Here is a 16,405-nt window from a genome sequence, read left to right as displayed (position 1 = left end):
TAAAACTGATCTTTGGGAAGATGAGTGAGAATGAGATCTTGTAATTTTAACAATGTTTGCTTGGACAGAACAGTTGAGATTAGGAATGATCCTGTTTACAGATACAGCGCTACTAAGCAGTAAGCTGGACTACTAGCTCATCCTAATGAGGTTACCTTCGACTGATTTTATGAGGGTTTCACCAAATTTGGTTGAACACTTTTGCCTATATTTTTCTAGAAGGAAGTGAGAAAGCAGTACTTTTTTTTTCAATGCAAGGACTGTACAGGAGCATAGTTGACAGTCAATGACTACATCTGTCGTTTGGTTGTTTTAGCTTGTTTACAACCAAACAAAATGTTCCTAATATTTTAATTGAATATTGACGCAGATTTGACAGGCTAGTTATGTATATCTCTCAATCTTGTTTTATGACTTGATTTATTTACTTGACTATGATTTTTTTTGTGCTGTAAAGTTGTCTTTTCCCCACTGGTCTTCAGATTTGACACCCAGCTTTTATATATGTAAACTTACTTTGTAAGTTATACCACCTTCATCTGGTATCTGACGGCGTTTCAGTATAAGTGCATATTGCAGCTGAATTCATAACAAGAAACACAACAAGAGAAATTAATACTGCCTGACCTTTGTGCTTCTGCTGATATAGTGCAGCAAAATACAGGCTCATTTCTTAGAATTGATTGCCAACCTTTCCCACAAAGATTCAAACCATTGCAGTCTTGTCACTTCGTTTCCCAAATAACTGCAGAAAATAAGCTGATATTTATTAGCTTTTTTTTAAGAAGGCCTTGGTTTAGGAATGCTTAAACAGTAAAATGAGTGGTCTAATCTTCAAGAGAAAGATAAATCCAACGATTCTGCATGTGAAAGGTACTTTCACATTCACATAAGTTCCAATAGAAGCAAGAAGTTGAATGGTTAAAATATTCAAAAGTAGCTGCACTCGTTTTGTGCCATCTTCTGCTGCAAAATGGAGTCAGAATGTTCCGTTTTGTTGCTACAAATATCTAATATGACTGCCCTGTGTAACACTTGCTCTCGTGGATGGAAAAAAGGAAAACATTTTGGGAGGGCCGATTACTGAGGAAATTTCAATTTAATAGTAAAGTTTATTTCCCAAGATTATTGTTTCAGAGGCTAGATAGTAGAAGTGTGAATTAACCAGTTAATTTCTTCTGTGGCAAGCTTATTTGTTTTAAAAATAAGCACCTCAGCTTGTAAAATATTATTCTCATTGAACCCTTGGACAAAGTTCAAAATCTCTTACCCACCATACTGTCAGCAGTTCAAAATTGAAAATTTCCTGTGAGGTGCCCGTTTCTTGATGACCATGATATAACTTTTTCATGTGGTGCATGTGATTACAAGGGGGACAGAAATAAAGGCATCCAGTTCCATAGCACAATCTCTTGAAGTTTCTCAAAAGAATTCACAAATTACAGATAACTAATGAATTTCAGCCAAATAGGTAAGCAACAACAGCAGCAATTTTCATTACCACAAGAATCTGCAGCATATTAACAGACTTGTATATCTGTAGAATTTAAGATCACTTCCTGAGTAAATGCACACTGATATTGAGATATTCAGATCAAGATGATCCCAGGTTTGAAACTCAGTCATGCAAGATCAGCAAACACTGATAGCATTAGTTTATAGATTCCCACATGGTAATGAAAGTGCTGACAGTATAAATTTCTAATTGAAGGAACATATAACACGAGCAATACCATGTTCCTGAGGATCTTTCATTTTTATATAAACTGGACAAACTACATTAACCAGAGTAATGTGGAGGATGTGTTTGTGGAATGTATACAAAACAATTTTTTGGAACAATATATGGTGGAATCAACTAGAGAAGAGGCTATTTTAGATTAGAACAAAAACGGAAATAGTTGGAGAAACTCAGCAGGTCTGGCAGCATTTGTAGAGAGAAAGCGAAGTCAATGTTTTGGATCCAGTGACCCTCCGTCAGATCTTCGGACAGGATTAATCAGAATCTTGTAATAAAGCTTCTTGTTACAGCATCTGTGTGGAAACCAGAAAGCACATTAATTAAATTTATTCAAAGATCCCAAAATGAAGAAAATATCAGCAAGATTTCACTTTTGTCAGTTAATGTAAAGAATCTGATCCATGCATGTTAGTCGTGAATTTACAAGCAAAAGATACCACAAACTTTTTATTAATCGGCATCTATGGGTCTAGGAGTGTGCTGGTTGATCAAATATTCCAGTTGATCAAGAGGTCCACAGAATCAATGTAAAAACACGCACTAAATAGTGGAAATGTAACGCAGGGGTTGTACACATGACTGTTACACTTTATTAAGAGCATAAATCACTTAAATAATAATGCCAACTTGCCTTAAATAAAGCTTACTGGCAGAAAGCCTTCTCACTTGCACCCTCAACTGACTAGTCTGACATCATGGACATCACAATAATACAGTAAACTTGCAGTATTTAAGGAGTATAATTCTTGCCAGTTTATCGAGAGTCCCAGTCCATAACGTGCTGGTTAAAACAAAAGTTTGTTCAATTTCAAATAAAAAGGTAAATTTCATACAATACAATAAAGATGTGTCTTATGCTGCCACAGCAATCTGAAATATACCCCGCACAAATGTGGCACCACATGTAATCTGACAGCCTTTCCAACTCGAACAATTCGACCTTCCACTTGCTGTTAACTAGCAGGCATGTTCCTTCTGAGATACCCAGATGTGGTCGTTATGAGAACAGCAGCTCCACCTTAGCTCGCAACAGTTTTGATGGTGTAATCATAGATGTCCTTATCAGATCCTTTAATAAACTCCATGAAGTGGCCTTGTATACTCTGGCAAAACTGAAGCAATGGCAGTAAAGCTATCCAAGTTACAGTGCTGCAAACTTGTCTCCAGCTTTCTGTCCTTTTCAACTGTATTACACACAGCTGCTTGTAAGTGTGCCTCCTCTTTGCTCCCTCTGATGTAACTCTTCTTTATTCTTTGTGGCAGTAAGTTCTTTGTCTGTCTTCTCTGCCTGGCAGTAGTGGGACCTGGTGTCTTCCATGTTTTTTGACAGCGCCAGAAGGCTGTCTGGCTGATACACTGTTTCACTAAACATTTCCATGTGCAGCGATGTCGGTCATACTAGACTTCTATTGAATTCCCTTTAGCAGAACTCTATAGGGACCTTAGCTTCCGGGGAACTGGGTGATGCCCTTCCTGCCATTTACTGCTGCTTACATGCTCAGTGACTCGCCATGTGTTGCCCCTATTGCCTTCTTCCTTTTCTTATGCTGTTATTACTGTTTCCTTTGTTTTTATGATCTTGGCTGGAGATGTTGTAAAGGAGCTACAACAGGCCTTAACAAAGTGAAAATTAGAGGATGCAAGCCAGTATTCTCTCTGTCTTTGCTTATGCCACAATCTGGTTCAGCACTTGCCTTCCTGTTCAAGTAGCCTATCAATACTCAGTCCATTTTTAACTGTTTACTGGAAACTCCTTTTGCTACCTGTTGAGCAATATACCAGCATGAGAAAACAAACGTCTTGGAATCATAGAGCCCCGACAATGCAGACAGAGGTCACTCGACCCATTGAGTCTGCACCAACCCTCTGAAGAGTACCCTGCCTAAATACATCCCCACATTTCTCGTGACTAACCCACCGAGCCTTCACATCCTTGGACACTGCCAGGCAATGCCCATGGCCAATCTAACTAACCTGCACATTTTTGGACTTTGGGAGGAAACCGGAGTCCCCGGCAGAAACCTATGCGGAGATGTGCAAACTCCACACAGACAGTCACCCGAGGCTGGAATTGAACCCAATCCCTGGTGCTGTGAGGCAGCAGTGCTAACTGCTGTGCCAACCAAGTGCAGGTACAAATTTAGGAAAGACTTCAAAAGGTATTTTTGTTCTCCTAACAAAACCGCTATCTTATTTAGCTATTGGGAGGATACTGTCTGCAGCAAGCAACTTCACAGCAGTTATTGGTACTTGTTGACTTGAGTGGGAGAGGTACTAGTAGACCTGGGAATGTTAGCGATGGCTTTATGGGAGGGAAATAATGGCCAGCTGAGAAAAATTGTAATCGTTAATTGTTGAGATGAGGCATTGGTATGAAAGTGGCACGAGGAGAATATGCTGTAGCTGAGTTACTGACCTTTGTTCTATTGTTACTGACAGCACACTGTATCATTTATTTCTGATCATCATTTTGATGGTTGTTGATGTTGTGTCCAAAATTTCCAACTATAACTCGTATGTTACAGTGAAGGTTAAGTATTTGTGGATGACTTCCAATACATGACTTCTAAAGCATTTGAAGCTGCTATGTATTATAGGAATAAAGTGATTTGCAACAAATGCTACAGCGTTTTTATTTCTGTTTATCAGTATTTCAAAATGAAAGTCATAAATCTCAGACCTTTGGAAAAGCTTTTCTTTTATTCTCCTCTGAGCTTCATGGTTTCTGCTTTTAATATATTTATATTTTATATTTTATTTAGTCAATGGACTGTTAATTGATCTTTATGCGTAAAATTATAGAAAAAGATATGATTACAAAGATGATTTTTCTTCCCAAAGTAGTAAATTTTAATCAAATGTTATCCTTGAAGCTGCTATGAAAATAGAACCAGCTGTAAGTGCTGTTTTTGTCATATTTTTTAGAAGAAGTTGCATGATAGTTTCATAATGTCTTATTGTTGCTGATCATGTTTAATTAGCAATGATATAAATTTTTTGAAGATGGATAGAAAATTTGATTGTTCGTCTTCTGTACATTCACAAGAAACAGAAGCAGGAGTGGGTGAATTGGCCCTTTAAGTCTGCTGCACAATTTAATATGATAATAGTTGATCAGTTAATGGCCATAACTCCATTTTTCTTCTCGACACCCTCGCCACAATTATCAGAAAATTTCTCCTCCGTTTCGTCCTGACTAGGAGACCTCTTTTTAAACTATATCCCTTAGCTCTAGATTCCCCCAGGAGGGAAACTGCCTCTGAAATGTCTACCCAATCAGGCACCCTCAGAACCTTATTCCATTATGATCATCTTTTATTATTCCAGGCCCAAGTTGTACAACTTTTTCCTCACAAGAGTACCGTTTCATCCAAGGAATCAGCCCAGTGAACCTTTTCTGAACTAACTCTAATGCAGGTATATCCCTCCTTAAATAATAAGACCAAAGTTGTAAACCATACTTTAGGAATAATCTCACTAATGCTCTGTCCAGTTGTAACAAGACTTCCGAACTTTTATACTCCATCCTTTTCCAATGTTTATTTGCCTGCCTAATTGCTTGTACCTACAAACTGCCCTTTTGTGATTTCATGTAGAAGGGGTGCACCATAACACTCTGCAGTCTCTCTCCATTTAATGCTGTTGTGGCCAAATTGGACTACTTCATCTCTTCTTGCGTGATGCTTCATTTGTCACATTTTTGCCTGCACCTTGAATATGTAAATTCCTGTGATTGTGTAGAGGCTTGGTTCTCCACCAAAAAGGCCATCAATAAACACGTAGAATTAGACCCTATATATGCACCACTGCGAAGACCAACTGGAAATGAGGTAACCAATTCCAACGGACCCCAGAGTTTAAATACCAGGCGGGAAAACACAACAGCGCTTCATCGGAGACTGCGCTGATGACGTTAGCCAGCAGGGTAATGAAACGTCAGCTCAGCGAGCCAACCAACCACAGCATCCACAACTCAAGCTACAAATCTACTCAAGAACCTTAGATATTAAGTTACTTCCTCCGTTTAGTTCCCTGCTTTTCCAATTTTAGCAATTGGTATCTTTGGCCCATCACTTTTATATAGCGAGATGAGTTGGACAATTCAAAATGAAAGAGAAATATAACAAGAACAGCTGTCACCATCCCGTCCTTAAAAAGACCCAACTCTAACCTCTATCTTTGGATGCTATCCTTTCCCTTTGTGACCTTCAACATATTGCCATTTCCATAATCTAAACCCTTGTTTCCAGCTCGTCAGTCAATTCCTTGCCCTGTCACAGCACTGACCACAGTCACAAATTATATTGCCTTGTTTCACACCTCATTCCCCTCAACTTCTTAGCTTTTTCTTGAGGTCAGTCACACTATCCTCCTCCTGCATTGTCTGCCTCAGGAGCATTGTCCTTGTTTGGCTCATAGACAGACATCTCCAGCAGTGGCTACTCTTCTGCACACTCGCTGTTACCAGTGTATGTTGATGGTACACAACTTTACAACGAAATCTGTCCATTGTTTCTGTGTTGTGAGATCACTTTTCAGGCATCCAGTCAATAATAATTCTCAAATTACTTTGTTTAAGTATGAAGTATGAAGTCAGCATCTTTAGTCTTCTCCGGCCAAGTCTTGGGGTTAACTCAGCTTGCAAACTTGTCATCTTGTATGAATTCATACTGCCCTTTTTAACCCCAAATCTTATTTATTAAAGACCGCCTAGATCTACCTCAATAGCACATGCAGCTGTCTGTATCGTAATGTTTCTTACTGCCAAAAGTCTAATCCATGCTTTTTGTTACCTCCAGTCGTGAGAATACCAATGTTCTCTAGGCTGCATCTCAACCTTCAACCTCCTAAATTTTGACTCATTCTCAAATCAACCTCTTTTATCTAATACCAAATCCCACTTAATCAATACCCGTCCTCATTCTCGTGTTTAGATCCCTTCATGACCTCAATCAGTCATACCCCTCCCAACTATCTGTATAAACTGGCAACAACCGGCTAGGCCCCCTCTCTTTCTTACACCCTTCCACTTTTCTATCTCTGCCTCCTCCTTTAGCATCATCCTTAGGAAGCTATCTTTCTCAATCAGCCTTTTGGCCACTCCTCCTCTATCTGCAATACAATTTAGCGTCCATTATTTTCTAATTAATCTGGGGGCTTCTATCAGAACTACCGTACAAGTGCGAATTGTTTTTAAGGAGTGGTTCAAAGTTCCCTTTGTCCTAAAACAGTCTGGAATTCAGGTGGCCATTAACTTCTGCATGTGCACTTTGTTTTTTGTAACTTTCATAATGGGAGAAGATGGATACTCCTGACCAAACTCTTGACAATAAACATTAATTGGCTTGAGTGCAGAGCTCCACACCTGTTCAAGCACATACACAGAGCTGTTCATTGTTGAAACCAGCAAACTGGCAGTAGAACCTGGATCTGTCAGCTGAAGATTGTACTTGCATATGTGTCCACTCTGTCGGTTAACTCCAGCGATCACATTTGTTCAACATGTATGTTTTTGTGTGTGCCAGGTTGAAGTTTTTTCCAAAGTTTTTCAGGTTCTCTGCACCTGTATGAACATCCTTGTTTAATTCCACATATCAGGCAGCTGAGAGTTTAATTTGTTTAAGGCACCAATATTTTTCAACTTTGTCACTTTTTTGTGTGCATTGTTTAAAAAGCTTGTTTGTACTAGGTGCCATGTACTGTAATTTTTTTTTCATGTGTCTGTACAAAATGAAGTGCTACTGCAGAATGTAGAAAATGGTTTTTATTCAGTGTCTTCAAAGAAGTTTTTTAAAAAGTAATTTTTTTCAGAAAAGATTTTGATACAAGGAGAAATAATAATTCCTATCCTGATTAAAATTGTACTGACATAACAAATAGCAGCAGGTCAACAAAACCTGTGGAGGATAACAGTGACTCCACGTTCTCTTTTCAGCCCACTTTCCTTGGTATGCGTGGATGCTGTAAACGAGGGAAAATCTGGTCTATTTTTAACAATGAACAGTTTATTCCTTGGCATACTCTGGTCCTGTGGTCTCTGTCGAATATTTGGTATTTTTTTCCCTCCTTTGAAATCTTTTCAGCGTTTTTTTGATTGGCTTAGTTGCTGGCACGCCTTGCATATTTCCCCAGCTGGGTTCAAGTGATCCCAGTGATCATTGGTTGCTTTGGCTGTGTGGTTTTAAAAACTATTTGAAAGTGGGTCAGCAGACTGTGGCCAGACGAGGGACAAGAGAAAAACATTAGCAGAGAAGAAAGCTTCTGTCTTCAGTTGAGACTTATAACAAAGAAACCCTCTTGTTAATAGTCTTTGAAAAAGCTTGTAATTAACCATTGATTAATTCACAGTCTTTGATATTATTCTTTTCAGGGTCGACAAAAACTTGCTAGGTTTAATGCCCGTGAGTTTGCAACCCTGATTATTGACATTCTGAGTGATGCAAAGAGGAGGCAACATGGAAAAACATTAGGCAGTCCAATAGGTAAGTAACTTGTAAAAACTTTTATATATTGATAATTAATTATCTGAGATTTTATGTTGTCAATAATTATACAATGTAACACAAAAAATACTAATGTTAAAACTTGTTAACGGTGACTCTCAACTTTTCAATTTTGTTCTTTTCAGTTTTGTGGAGCAGCTGGTATTAACCAGCTTTAAATATTTTCTCTGACCTAGGATATTTAATGAGTGAGGGAATAATGATGTAATTTGTTCATTATTTCGGCTGCAATTCCTGTAACATGAAATGTTTGTTAAAGTTGTTTGTTTTTACAGACTGTAGCATAATCAGTTTAAAATCCTTTCTGATACCGTAATATGCCGTAGTGCAGTGAGACACTGATTCACACTCTTACATAGCACTCTTGCAATCTCCAGAATATTATTAAGGGGTGTTATGGGGGAGGCATTGACACATTGGTGGATGTGCAACCTTTAAGTGGATGCACTCCTGGTGGTCTCTGCAGTGTTCTCCTCTCAGCCATTAGCCCATGTGAACATGTACATTTTAAATATAAGTATAATTTTCAGAAATATTTGACTTATTAGACACAAATGAGTCTAAATGAAATTAATTTTGCATATCAATGATAAACTGAGACTCTATTCTTAGGGGTGTTTACTTGCCCCACACCTCTCTCATTTTAGCTGCCTTACAAAAGGCTGGTACTATGAACAGATCATGTTCTGCATCACAATTAAAATTCTTTTTTAAACAGTTGCCCAGAGACATTTATAAGTAACTTGCCTTCCACACTGATTCATTTGATAATCAGAGCTTAGTGGTATAAAATGAATTGCAAATGTGAGAGCCTTTACAAATCTTTGGCATTGTATTTAATCAGTTCATGAAGTATATCACCATATTTCCATGCAAATAAAAAACTGCAATTTGAGACCTTAGAAAAAATTCATGATTTTTATTCCACAGGATTATACACCAGTGATCTAGAAGAGTGGCTCACTTTATGGTATTTTTTTTATTGCTGTCACTAGATTCTGACCTTTCTAGCTACCCTTACATGTGCATCTATCAGTGCCACTCCATGTAATGATCAAAAATGGGACCAATAACTTATTTCAAGATTTTGCTTGGCACACCCATCCCACACACCCCACACACCCCATACATCCCATACATCTCACCTGTTCCCTACCCCTCTGAGCCACTCTCCCAATGACCAATAATACTCAGGCCATTTTTAATACCCTGGCTGATGATGTACATGAAGAGTGTGTCTTTCTTGAAGAAAAGCTGAACTACAATATGTGTCCTTCAGTGATACCATGACTACTGTGTCACCTAATATTATCAGTATTACAATTAAATATAACCTTAATTAGAGTCAGATAGCATTCGATGATAGAGCCTAGGCTGTCTAAGAAGCTTACCTGTTAAACCCTTAAAAGGGTGTGACAGAACGCTTTCTATTTGCATAAGTAGGTGCAGTGACAGCATCAAATGTCAGCACCATTGAGGATGTTTAAAATTATTGAATCCCTACAGTGCAGAAAGAGGCCATTCAGCCCATCGAGGCTGCACCAAAGAGGATCCCATCCAGACCAACCCACCTCCCCCCACCCTACTCTTGTAACCCAGCATTTAATGGCTAATCCACCTAAACTGCATATCTTTGCACTGTGAGGAAGTCAGACCATCCAGAAGAAACCCACGCAGACACGAAGAGAATGTACAAACTCTAAACAGACAGTTACCCAAGGCTGGACTTTGAAGCCAGGTGCCTGGTGCTGTAAGGCAGTACTGCTAACCACTGAGTGACCATGTCCTCCCAATATGGCACAGTGTGTGACTAACTTGAATAAAGAAAATGAAGAAATTCAATTAAGGACTGAGCATAAGTACTTTATATTGAAAATAGCTGTTCCTTCATGCCACCTCAAAACTGGAGTGTGTGAGGATAAGTAATCAAAAGTAGTAAATCAGCACACTGCTGCTTTTGACCAAAGATTGTCAAGATTTGATTGGTTTGTATAAAACAAGCATAATTTCTCAAAAGTTTTGGTTGCTTCATCACATTGTTAATTCCCTGGATCCTTTCAGAAAGCTACTAACAATTGTCAATGCTCTGTATCCTGTGTACATTTCAGAATGTCTTAAAAATAATTTCCCAAATTTGAGAATTGCTGATGTGTTGCTGTACCTATGTGTATCAATTGCTTTGTGGTACATTGACTGAAGTGGTAGATCAATAGATTTTCCCAATCTGTCTGTGGGAAGCATTTGCTCAGCAATTCCTATCATACAATTTTCTTGATTGTTAGCTTAGACATTTAAATACAAGCAAAGTAAATAAAGCTGTAATTACAAACCTAATCGCCCTTGTTTTCAACCAGAAAATATTGACTATCTTCTGCGGAATCAAAATGATCGCCCTGACAGCGACTTTGGTGATGATCAGCATGATTATGATAGTGTAGCTTCTGATGAGGATACAGACGCTGAGTTACACCGAAACGCATCATCAGGCAGAAACAACCGAGCAAAGGTGAGAACTGAGATCTTCCATTTGGTAACTTGTATGATTTTAAATTGGATAAGTTAATGGAGGAACTTGAATTTAAAAATTACTTTTTTGTCCTTTTATTTAGTTTCTTAATTGTGAACAGCAGCAATATATGTCTATCCTCAAGTTGTCTCATTGCTTATTAGTTTTCAGAATGATGAACTGGAAACCTGCTTGCATTTCCTTCCTGTTTCAGCTGTTTATTGCCGTGACTAACCTAACAATGGTTACTCTTCTCTTGACAATATCAGTAGCTCATATTAAGATCACATGTTGGAGAATCAGTGTAAACCTACGTCCCTCCACCATAAATTAGCTTTCTGTGTTCTACATTGGTACGTTACCATGTAATACATGCATCAAATTGGATGGTCAGGGGAAAATCAAACAAGTTGATTGAATAGTAAAATGAGTCTTTTGTGTCAGTCAGTGATTGAGTAATTTGCAATCAATTAATTTTTGTAACTCTGTCTTTTCTGTGGAATAACTTTTAATTTATTTTTTGAGCAAGGAGCTTCATATGGAAACAACAAATATCTCATTTTGTTGCAGAGCTAAGTTTAATGTTTAGTTTATGATAGTGTACAACTTGATAGTGTTGGCAAAGACTCTAAAATATGTTTATATTGGAACTAACCATTGGCAAACTAATGCAACTTTGATTTTATGTTGATATAAGTTTCAGTTAACATTTTGGGCTGTGCTTTCTTCATTTTGAAACTAAGTTAAATTCTTCTGATACATGAGCTGAAAGATTATCTGTTAGATTTAGTACATATCTTTGCACAGTTTATTAATTTAATTTTCAAGTTGCAGAACCTTGGTCATTCTTGCCCCATGTGTAGTTGGTACACATCTTGCATTGATTTGATGAGTTGTATATCAAAAGATCTGCTAGAAGTTTTAATTTTTAATCCAAAAACAAGTTTGATGTGAATGGTGATTTGTACCAGCCTGTTGTCAGAGTATGTAAGAAAACTGCAATGAATTTCTTCGTCCTAGCACAGAATTACATTTTTTTCTTTTTTGCTGTTTTCTATCCTTTTCTATTTTAAGTTATATGCCAGCATTGGAGGTGCAGTGGCAGTCTCCCTGTAAAATTGCTGCTCTGTGTTGTAGGTGGAGGCAAATAAGTAAGTTAATGGCTATCTGAGCACTGATGGTGTAACATCTTGTCTCCAGTTGACCCAATTTGAAAAAAGCAGTAGTAGTTTGCAAATCTGGGTCACCTCTTAGGTGGTTTTCCAAATTCATTTTTGTGTTAAAAGCTTAGAAAAATTTTCCTGGATTGTGGTGCGTATATAGAGAGTTCCATTTATTCTACCTGTTTCTATTCTCAATGCTTTTGTGCTCCATTCTTCCCTTCCCCATCAAAATACTGATCTATTGAAATGTGATGTTCATAGAAGAGATCAGTTATTTAAATGTTGATGGAAATGCCAAGTTTTTAAACTGATCCCAGAATGAAGAGAACGTGTATATTGCAACATATTTCTACGTTGAGTCAAAAATCTTGCGAAACAGCAGGAAATACCATTAAGCTTGCCAGCACAAAGGTCTGTACTTTTAGTATTAACCACACACTTTTTTTGAGAAGTGTCATTTTTTTATAGTCTGGTGTGCAGCCAATGTCTAAATTGGAGATTAAGAAACTGATGCAAAACAGTGCTGCTTTTCATTATTCCTATATTGAGCATGATTGCAAGTGCTTTGTATTCGCTCCATTTCATTATTTAGTGTATTACATATTCTAGTTGCTAAATAGAATATGTCTCACAAGCTTCATGTCAGGCTATCTAAGTGCTGTCACTACATTTCAGTCATAACGTGTGTGCATATTTGTGCGTTCCCTGTTTATATTCTCTTTGAAGAAAATCTAACGGCAGCCTTTAAATTACTTCTACGTTTTGTAGGCTTTTGTGCACTTGAAGCTAGATTGCAATTGTCATCCAAATTCTCATTGCATTCTTTTTAGTGGAAAAGGGAGAGCTCCTATCCTAATTGTATGTTTAGCACATTTCCCAGAAACAGAGTTCTGATGTGTTATATTGCCTAATCGTTCATTCAAGTATTTTAGATGCAAGTTCATGTTATGGACCAGACCAAACCCCCTCCAAATATATCAAGGAGATAGCCTAGACCCTAATTTTCCTTATTTATAGGCAAGTGTAAGGTGCTGTGTTCTAGATGTAATTCAATTGGTTACACCACTCGGCTTTAAGCAAAGCAAACTTTATTAGAACATAGAACTGTACAGCACAGTACAGGCCCTTCGGCCCACGATGTTGTGCCGAACTTTTACCCTAAACTTAAGTCTATCTAACCTCCACCCTTACCTTATACTATCATCCATATGCCTATCTAACAGCCACTTAAATGCCGCTAATGAGGCCGACTCCACTATCAGCTCCGGCAATGCATTCCACGCCCCTACCACTCTGAGTAAAGAACCTACCTCTGATGTCTCCCCTATATCTACCTCCACTCACTTTAAAACTATGCCCCCTTGTAATAGCTACTTCCATCCTAGGAAAAAGTCTCTGGCTGTCCACTCTATCTATACCTCTGATCATTTTGTACACCTCTGCCAAGTCACCTCTCATCCTTCGTCGTTCTAAAGAGAAAAGCCCTAGCGCTCTCAGCCTTTCCTCGTAAGACCTTCCCTCCATTCCAGGCAACATCCTGGTAAATCTCCTCTGCACCTTTTCCAACGCTTACACATCTTTCGTGTAATGAGGTGATCAGAACTGGACACAATACTCCAGATGTGGCCAAACCAGGGTTTTGTATAGCTGGAGCATGACTTCACGGCTCTTGAACTCGATCCCTCTATTAATGAAAGCTAACACACCATACGCCTTCTTAACAACTCTATCCACCTGGGTGGCAGCTTTCAGGGAACTGTGAACATGAACCCCGAGATCCCTCTGCTCCTCCACACTGCCAAGAATCTTTCTGTTAACCCTGTATTCTGCTTTCAAATTGGTCCTTCCAAAATGAATCACCTCGCAGTTTTCAGGGTTAAACTCCATCTGCCACTTCTCAGCCCAGCTCTGCATTCTATCAATGTCCCTTTGTAACCTAGAACAGCCCTCCACACTGTCCACAACATGACCCACCTTCGTATCGTCCACGAACTTGCTAATCCACCCTTCCACTCCTACATCCAAATCATTTACAAAAATCACAAATAGAAGAAGACCCAGAACAGATTCTTGTGGTACATCACCTCGTAACTTCTGTCCATATTTTCCATGACTGTTATAAAAGTAACAGGATTATGATCGCTACCGCCAAAATGTCTCCTACCAACACGTCTGACACTTGGCCTGGTTCATTGCCAAGCACCTAATCCAAAGTGGCCTCTCCTCGTGTTGGTCTATCTACATACTGTGTCAGGAATCCTTCCTGAACGCACTGGACAAAATCCGCTCCATCTAAACTATTACAACTAAACAGTTTCCAATCAATATTTGGAAAGTTGAAGTTATTCTTACTGTACAGTTAAAATACAAATAAAAGAGGAATTGGTCTAACTTTATCTCTGTTGGAAAACTTAACAGAATAATAGTTTATTTAACAACTAAACAGCAACTGTTCCAATACAGTAACATCCCATAAATACACCCTGGGCAAAGGCAAATTCAGTAAAATAGATTGTTTTCCATGCAATGGTTCTCCAGTCCAGGATGAAAGAACATTAAGAGAAAATTCTGGCAGAGATAAAGAGAGAACTCCCAAGTGTTTTGCTGTAGAAGGGAGAGATGTATGGCAGCTTCAAAATGCCAACAACTGCCGAAAGCCAAACTAAAACCCTGGTTCTATGGGCGTTTGATTCCACCCATTCATGCTGCTCCTATTCCAAAAAAACCCGAAGCCTTACAAGCTGTTTACTTTATTGGCTTGGAACAGACCACTTGGTGCCTCAGTCTCCAACTCTCTATTTTAAAACAAAAAGGACGCAATACACCTCTTAAAGCCATTGTATTGTCACATTCAACAAGAAACATGTAAGAGGAGGCTTTCAGGTGATATGTTGTAATGTGTGGGATCAATTCCATATGCAGTCAACTATAGCTAATTCTATTTATGGAATGTCTACGAGGTGGCTTTTTGGAGCAGCTTGTGGGGGAGCCCATTAGAGAACAGGCAATACTGGATTTAGTGTTGTGCAATGAGGCAGACTTCATAAGGGAGCTTATAAGGTGAAGGAGCCCTGAGGAGGCAGTGATCATAATATGAGTGAATTTACTGTGCAATTTGAGAGGGAGAAGATAGAATCAGAGGTAATGGTATTATAGCTGAATAGAGGCAACTACAGAGGCTTGAGGGAAGAGCTGGGCAGAATTGACTGGGAGAGGAATCTAGCAGGAAAGACAGTGGAACAGCAATGGCAGGAGTTTCTAGGAGTAATTCGGGAGACACATCCCGAGGAAAAAGAAGCATGGTACAGGGACGATGAAGCAACCATGGCAGATTAGGGAAGTCAGGGATAGTATAAAAGCAAAAGAGAAAGCATATAATGTGGCGAAGAACAGTGGAAAACCAGAGGATTGGGAAGCTTACAATGACCAAAAGAGGGTAACAAAAAAAAAATAAGGAGGCAGAAGATTAAATATGAGGGTAAGCTAGCCAGTAATATAAAGAAAGACTGTTAGAGTTTCTTTAGGTATATAAAGGACAAAAGAGAGGCAAAAGTGGACATTGGACTGCTGGAAAATGACGCTGGAGAGATAGTAGTGGGGAACAAGGAAATGGCTGAGGAACTGAATGATTACTTTGAGTCAGTCATCACAGTGGCAAACACGAGTAATATCCCAAAAATTCAAGAGTCGGGGGCAAAGCTAAGTATGGTGGCCGTCACCAAGGAGAAGGTGCTAGAAAAGCTGAATGGCCTGAAGGTGGATACATTACCACGACCAGATGGACTACACCCCAGAGTTCTTAAGGAGATAGTGGAAGCATTAGTGGTGATCTTTCAAGAATCACTAGAGTCAGGGAGAGTCCCAGAGGACTGGAAAATTGCTAACGTGATACCCCTGTTTAAAAAGGAGTCGGGCAAAAGACTGAAAATTACAGGCCGATTATGCGTGGGTAAGATTTTCGAGTCCATTATGAAGGATGAGACTTCTGAATACTTGGAAGTGCATGGTAAAATGGGGTAAAGTTAGCATGGCTTCATCAAGGGGAGGTCGTGCCTGACAAATCTGTTAGAATTCTTTGAGGAAGTAACAAGCAGGTTAGACCAAGGAGAGCCAATGGATGTTATCTGCCTGGACTTCCAGAAGGTCTTTGACAAGGTGCCATACAGGAGGCTGCTGAATAAGATAAGGGTCCATGGTGTTAGAGGCAAGATGCTAGCATGAATAGAAGATTGGCTGTCTGGCAGAGAGTGGGATTAAAAGGGTCTTTCTCAGGATGGCAGCTGGTGACAAGTGGTGTTCCACAAGGGTCAATATTTGGACCACAACTTTTCACTTTATACATTAATGATCTAGATGAAGGGAGTGAAGGCATTCTGGCCAAGTTTGTAGATGATTCAAAAACAGGTAGAGGGACAGATAGTATTGAGGAGATGGCGAGGCTGCAGAAGGATTTGGACAGGTTAGGAGAGTGGGCAAAGAAGCGGTAGATGGA

General features: G+C 39.0%; 1 protein-coding gene across 3 annotated transcripts in view; it reads left to right on the top strand.

Moving 5' to 3' along the window:
* Positions 1-16,405, top strand: part of git1 (G protein-coupled receptor kinase interacting ArfGAP 1) — a 189,696-nt gene that overhangs the window by 147,253 nt on the left and 26,038 nt on the right. For all 3 annotated transcript variants that reach the window (XM_048612583.1, XM_048612584.1, XM_048612585.1), the window contains exons 12-13: positions 8,112-8,223; positions 10,599-10,750. In XM_048612583.1, the coding sequence (XP_048468540.1) occupies positions 8,112-8,223; positions 10,599-10,750 (264 nt within the window). The remainder of the gene's footprint in view (positions 1-8,111; positions 8,224-10,598; positions 10,751-16,405) is intronic.

The sequence above is a fragment of the Rhincodon typus genome, chromosome 26 (genome assembly GCF_021869965.1).
Source record: "Rhincodon typus isolate 14 chromosome 26, sRhiTyp1.1, whole genome shotgun sequence".
Lineage (NCBI taxonomy): Eukaryota > Metazoa > Chordata > Chondrichthyes > Orectolobiformes > Rhincodontidae > Rhincodon > Rhincodon typus.
The sequence above is the reverse complement of the archived record's forward strand: the minus strand, read 5'-3'. Positions and strand labels throughout refer to the sequence as shown.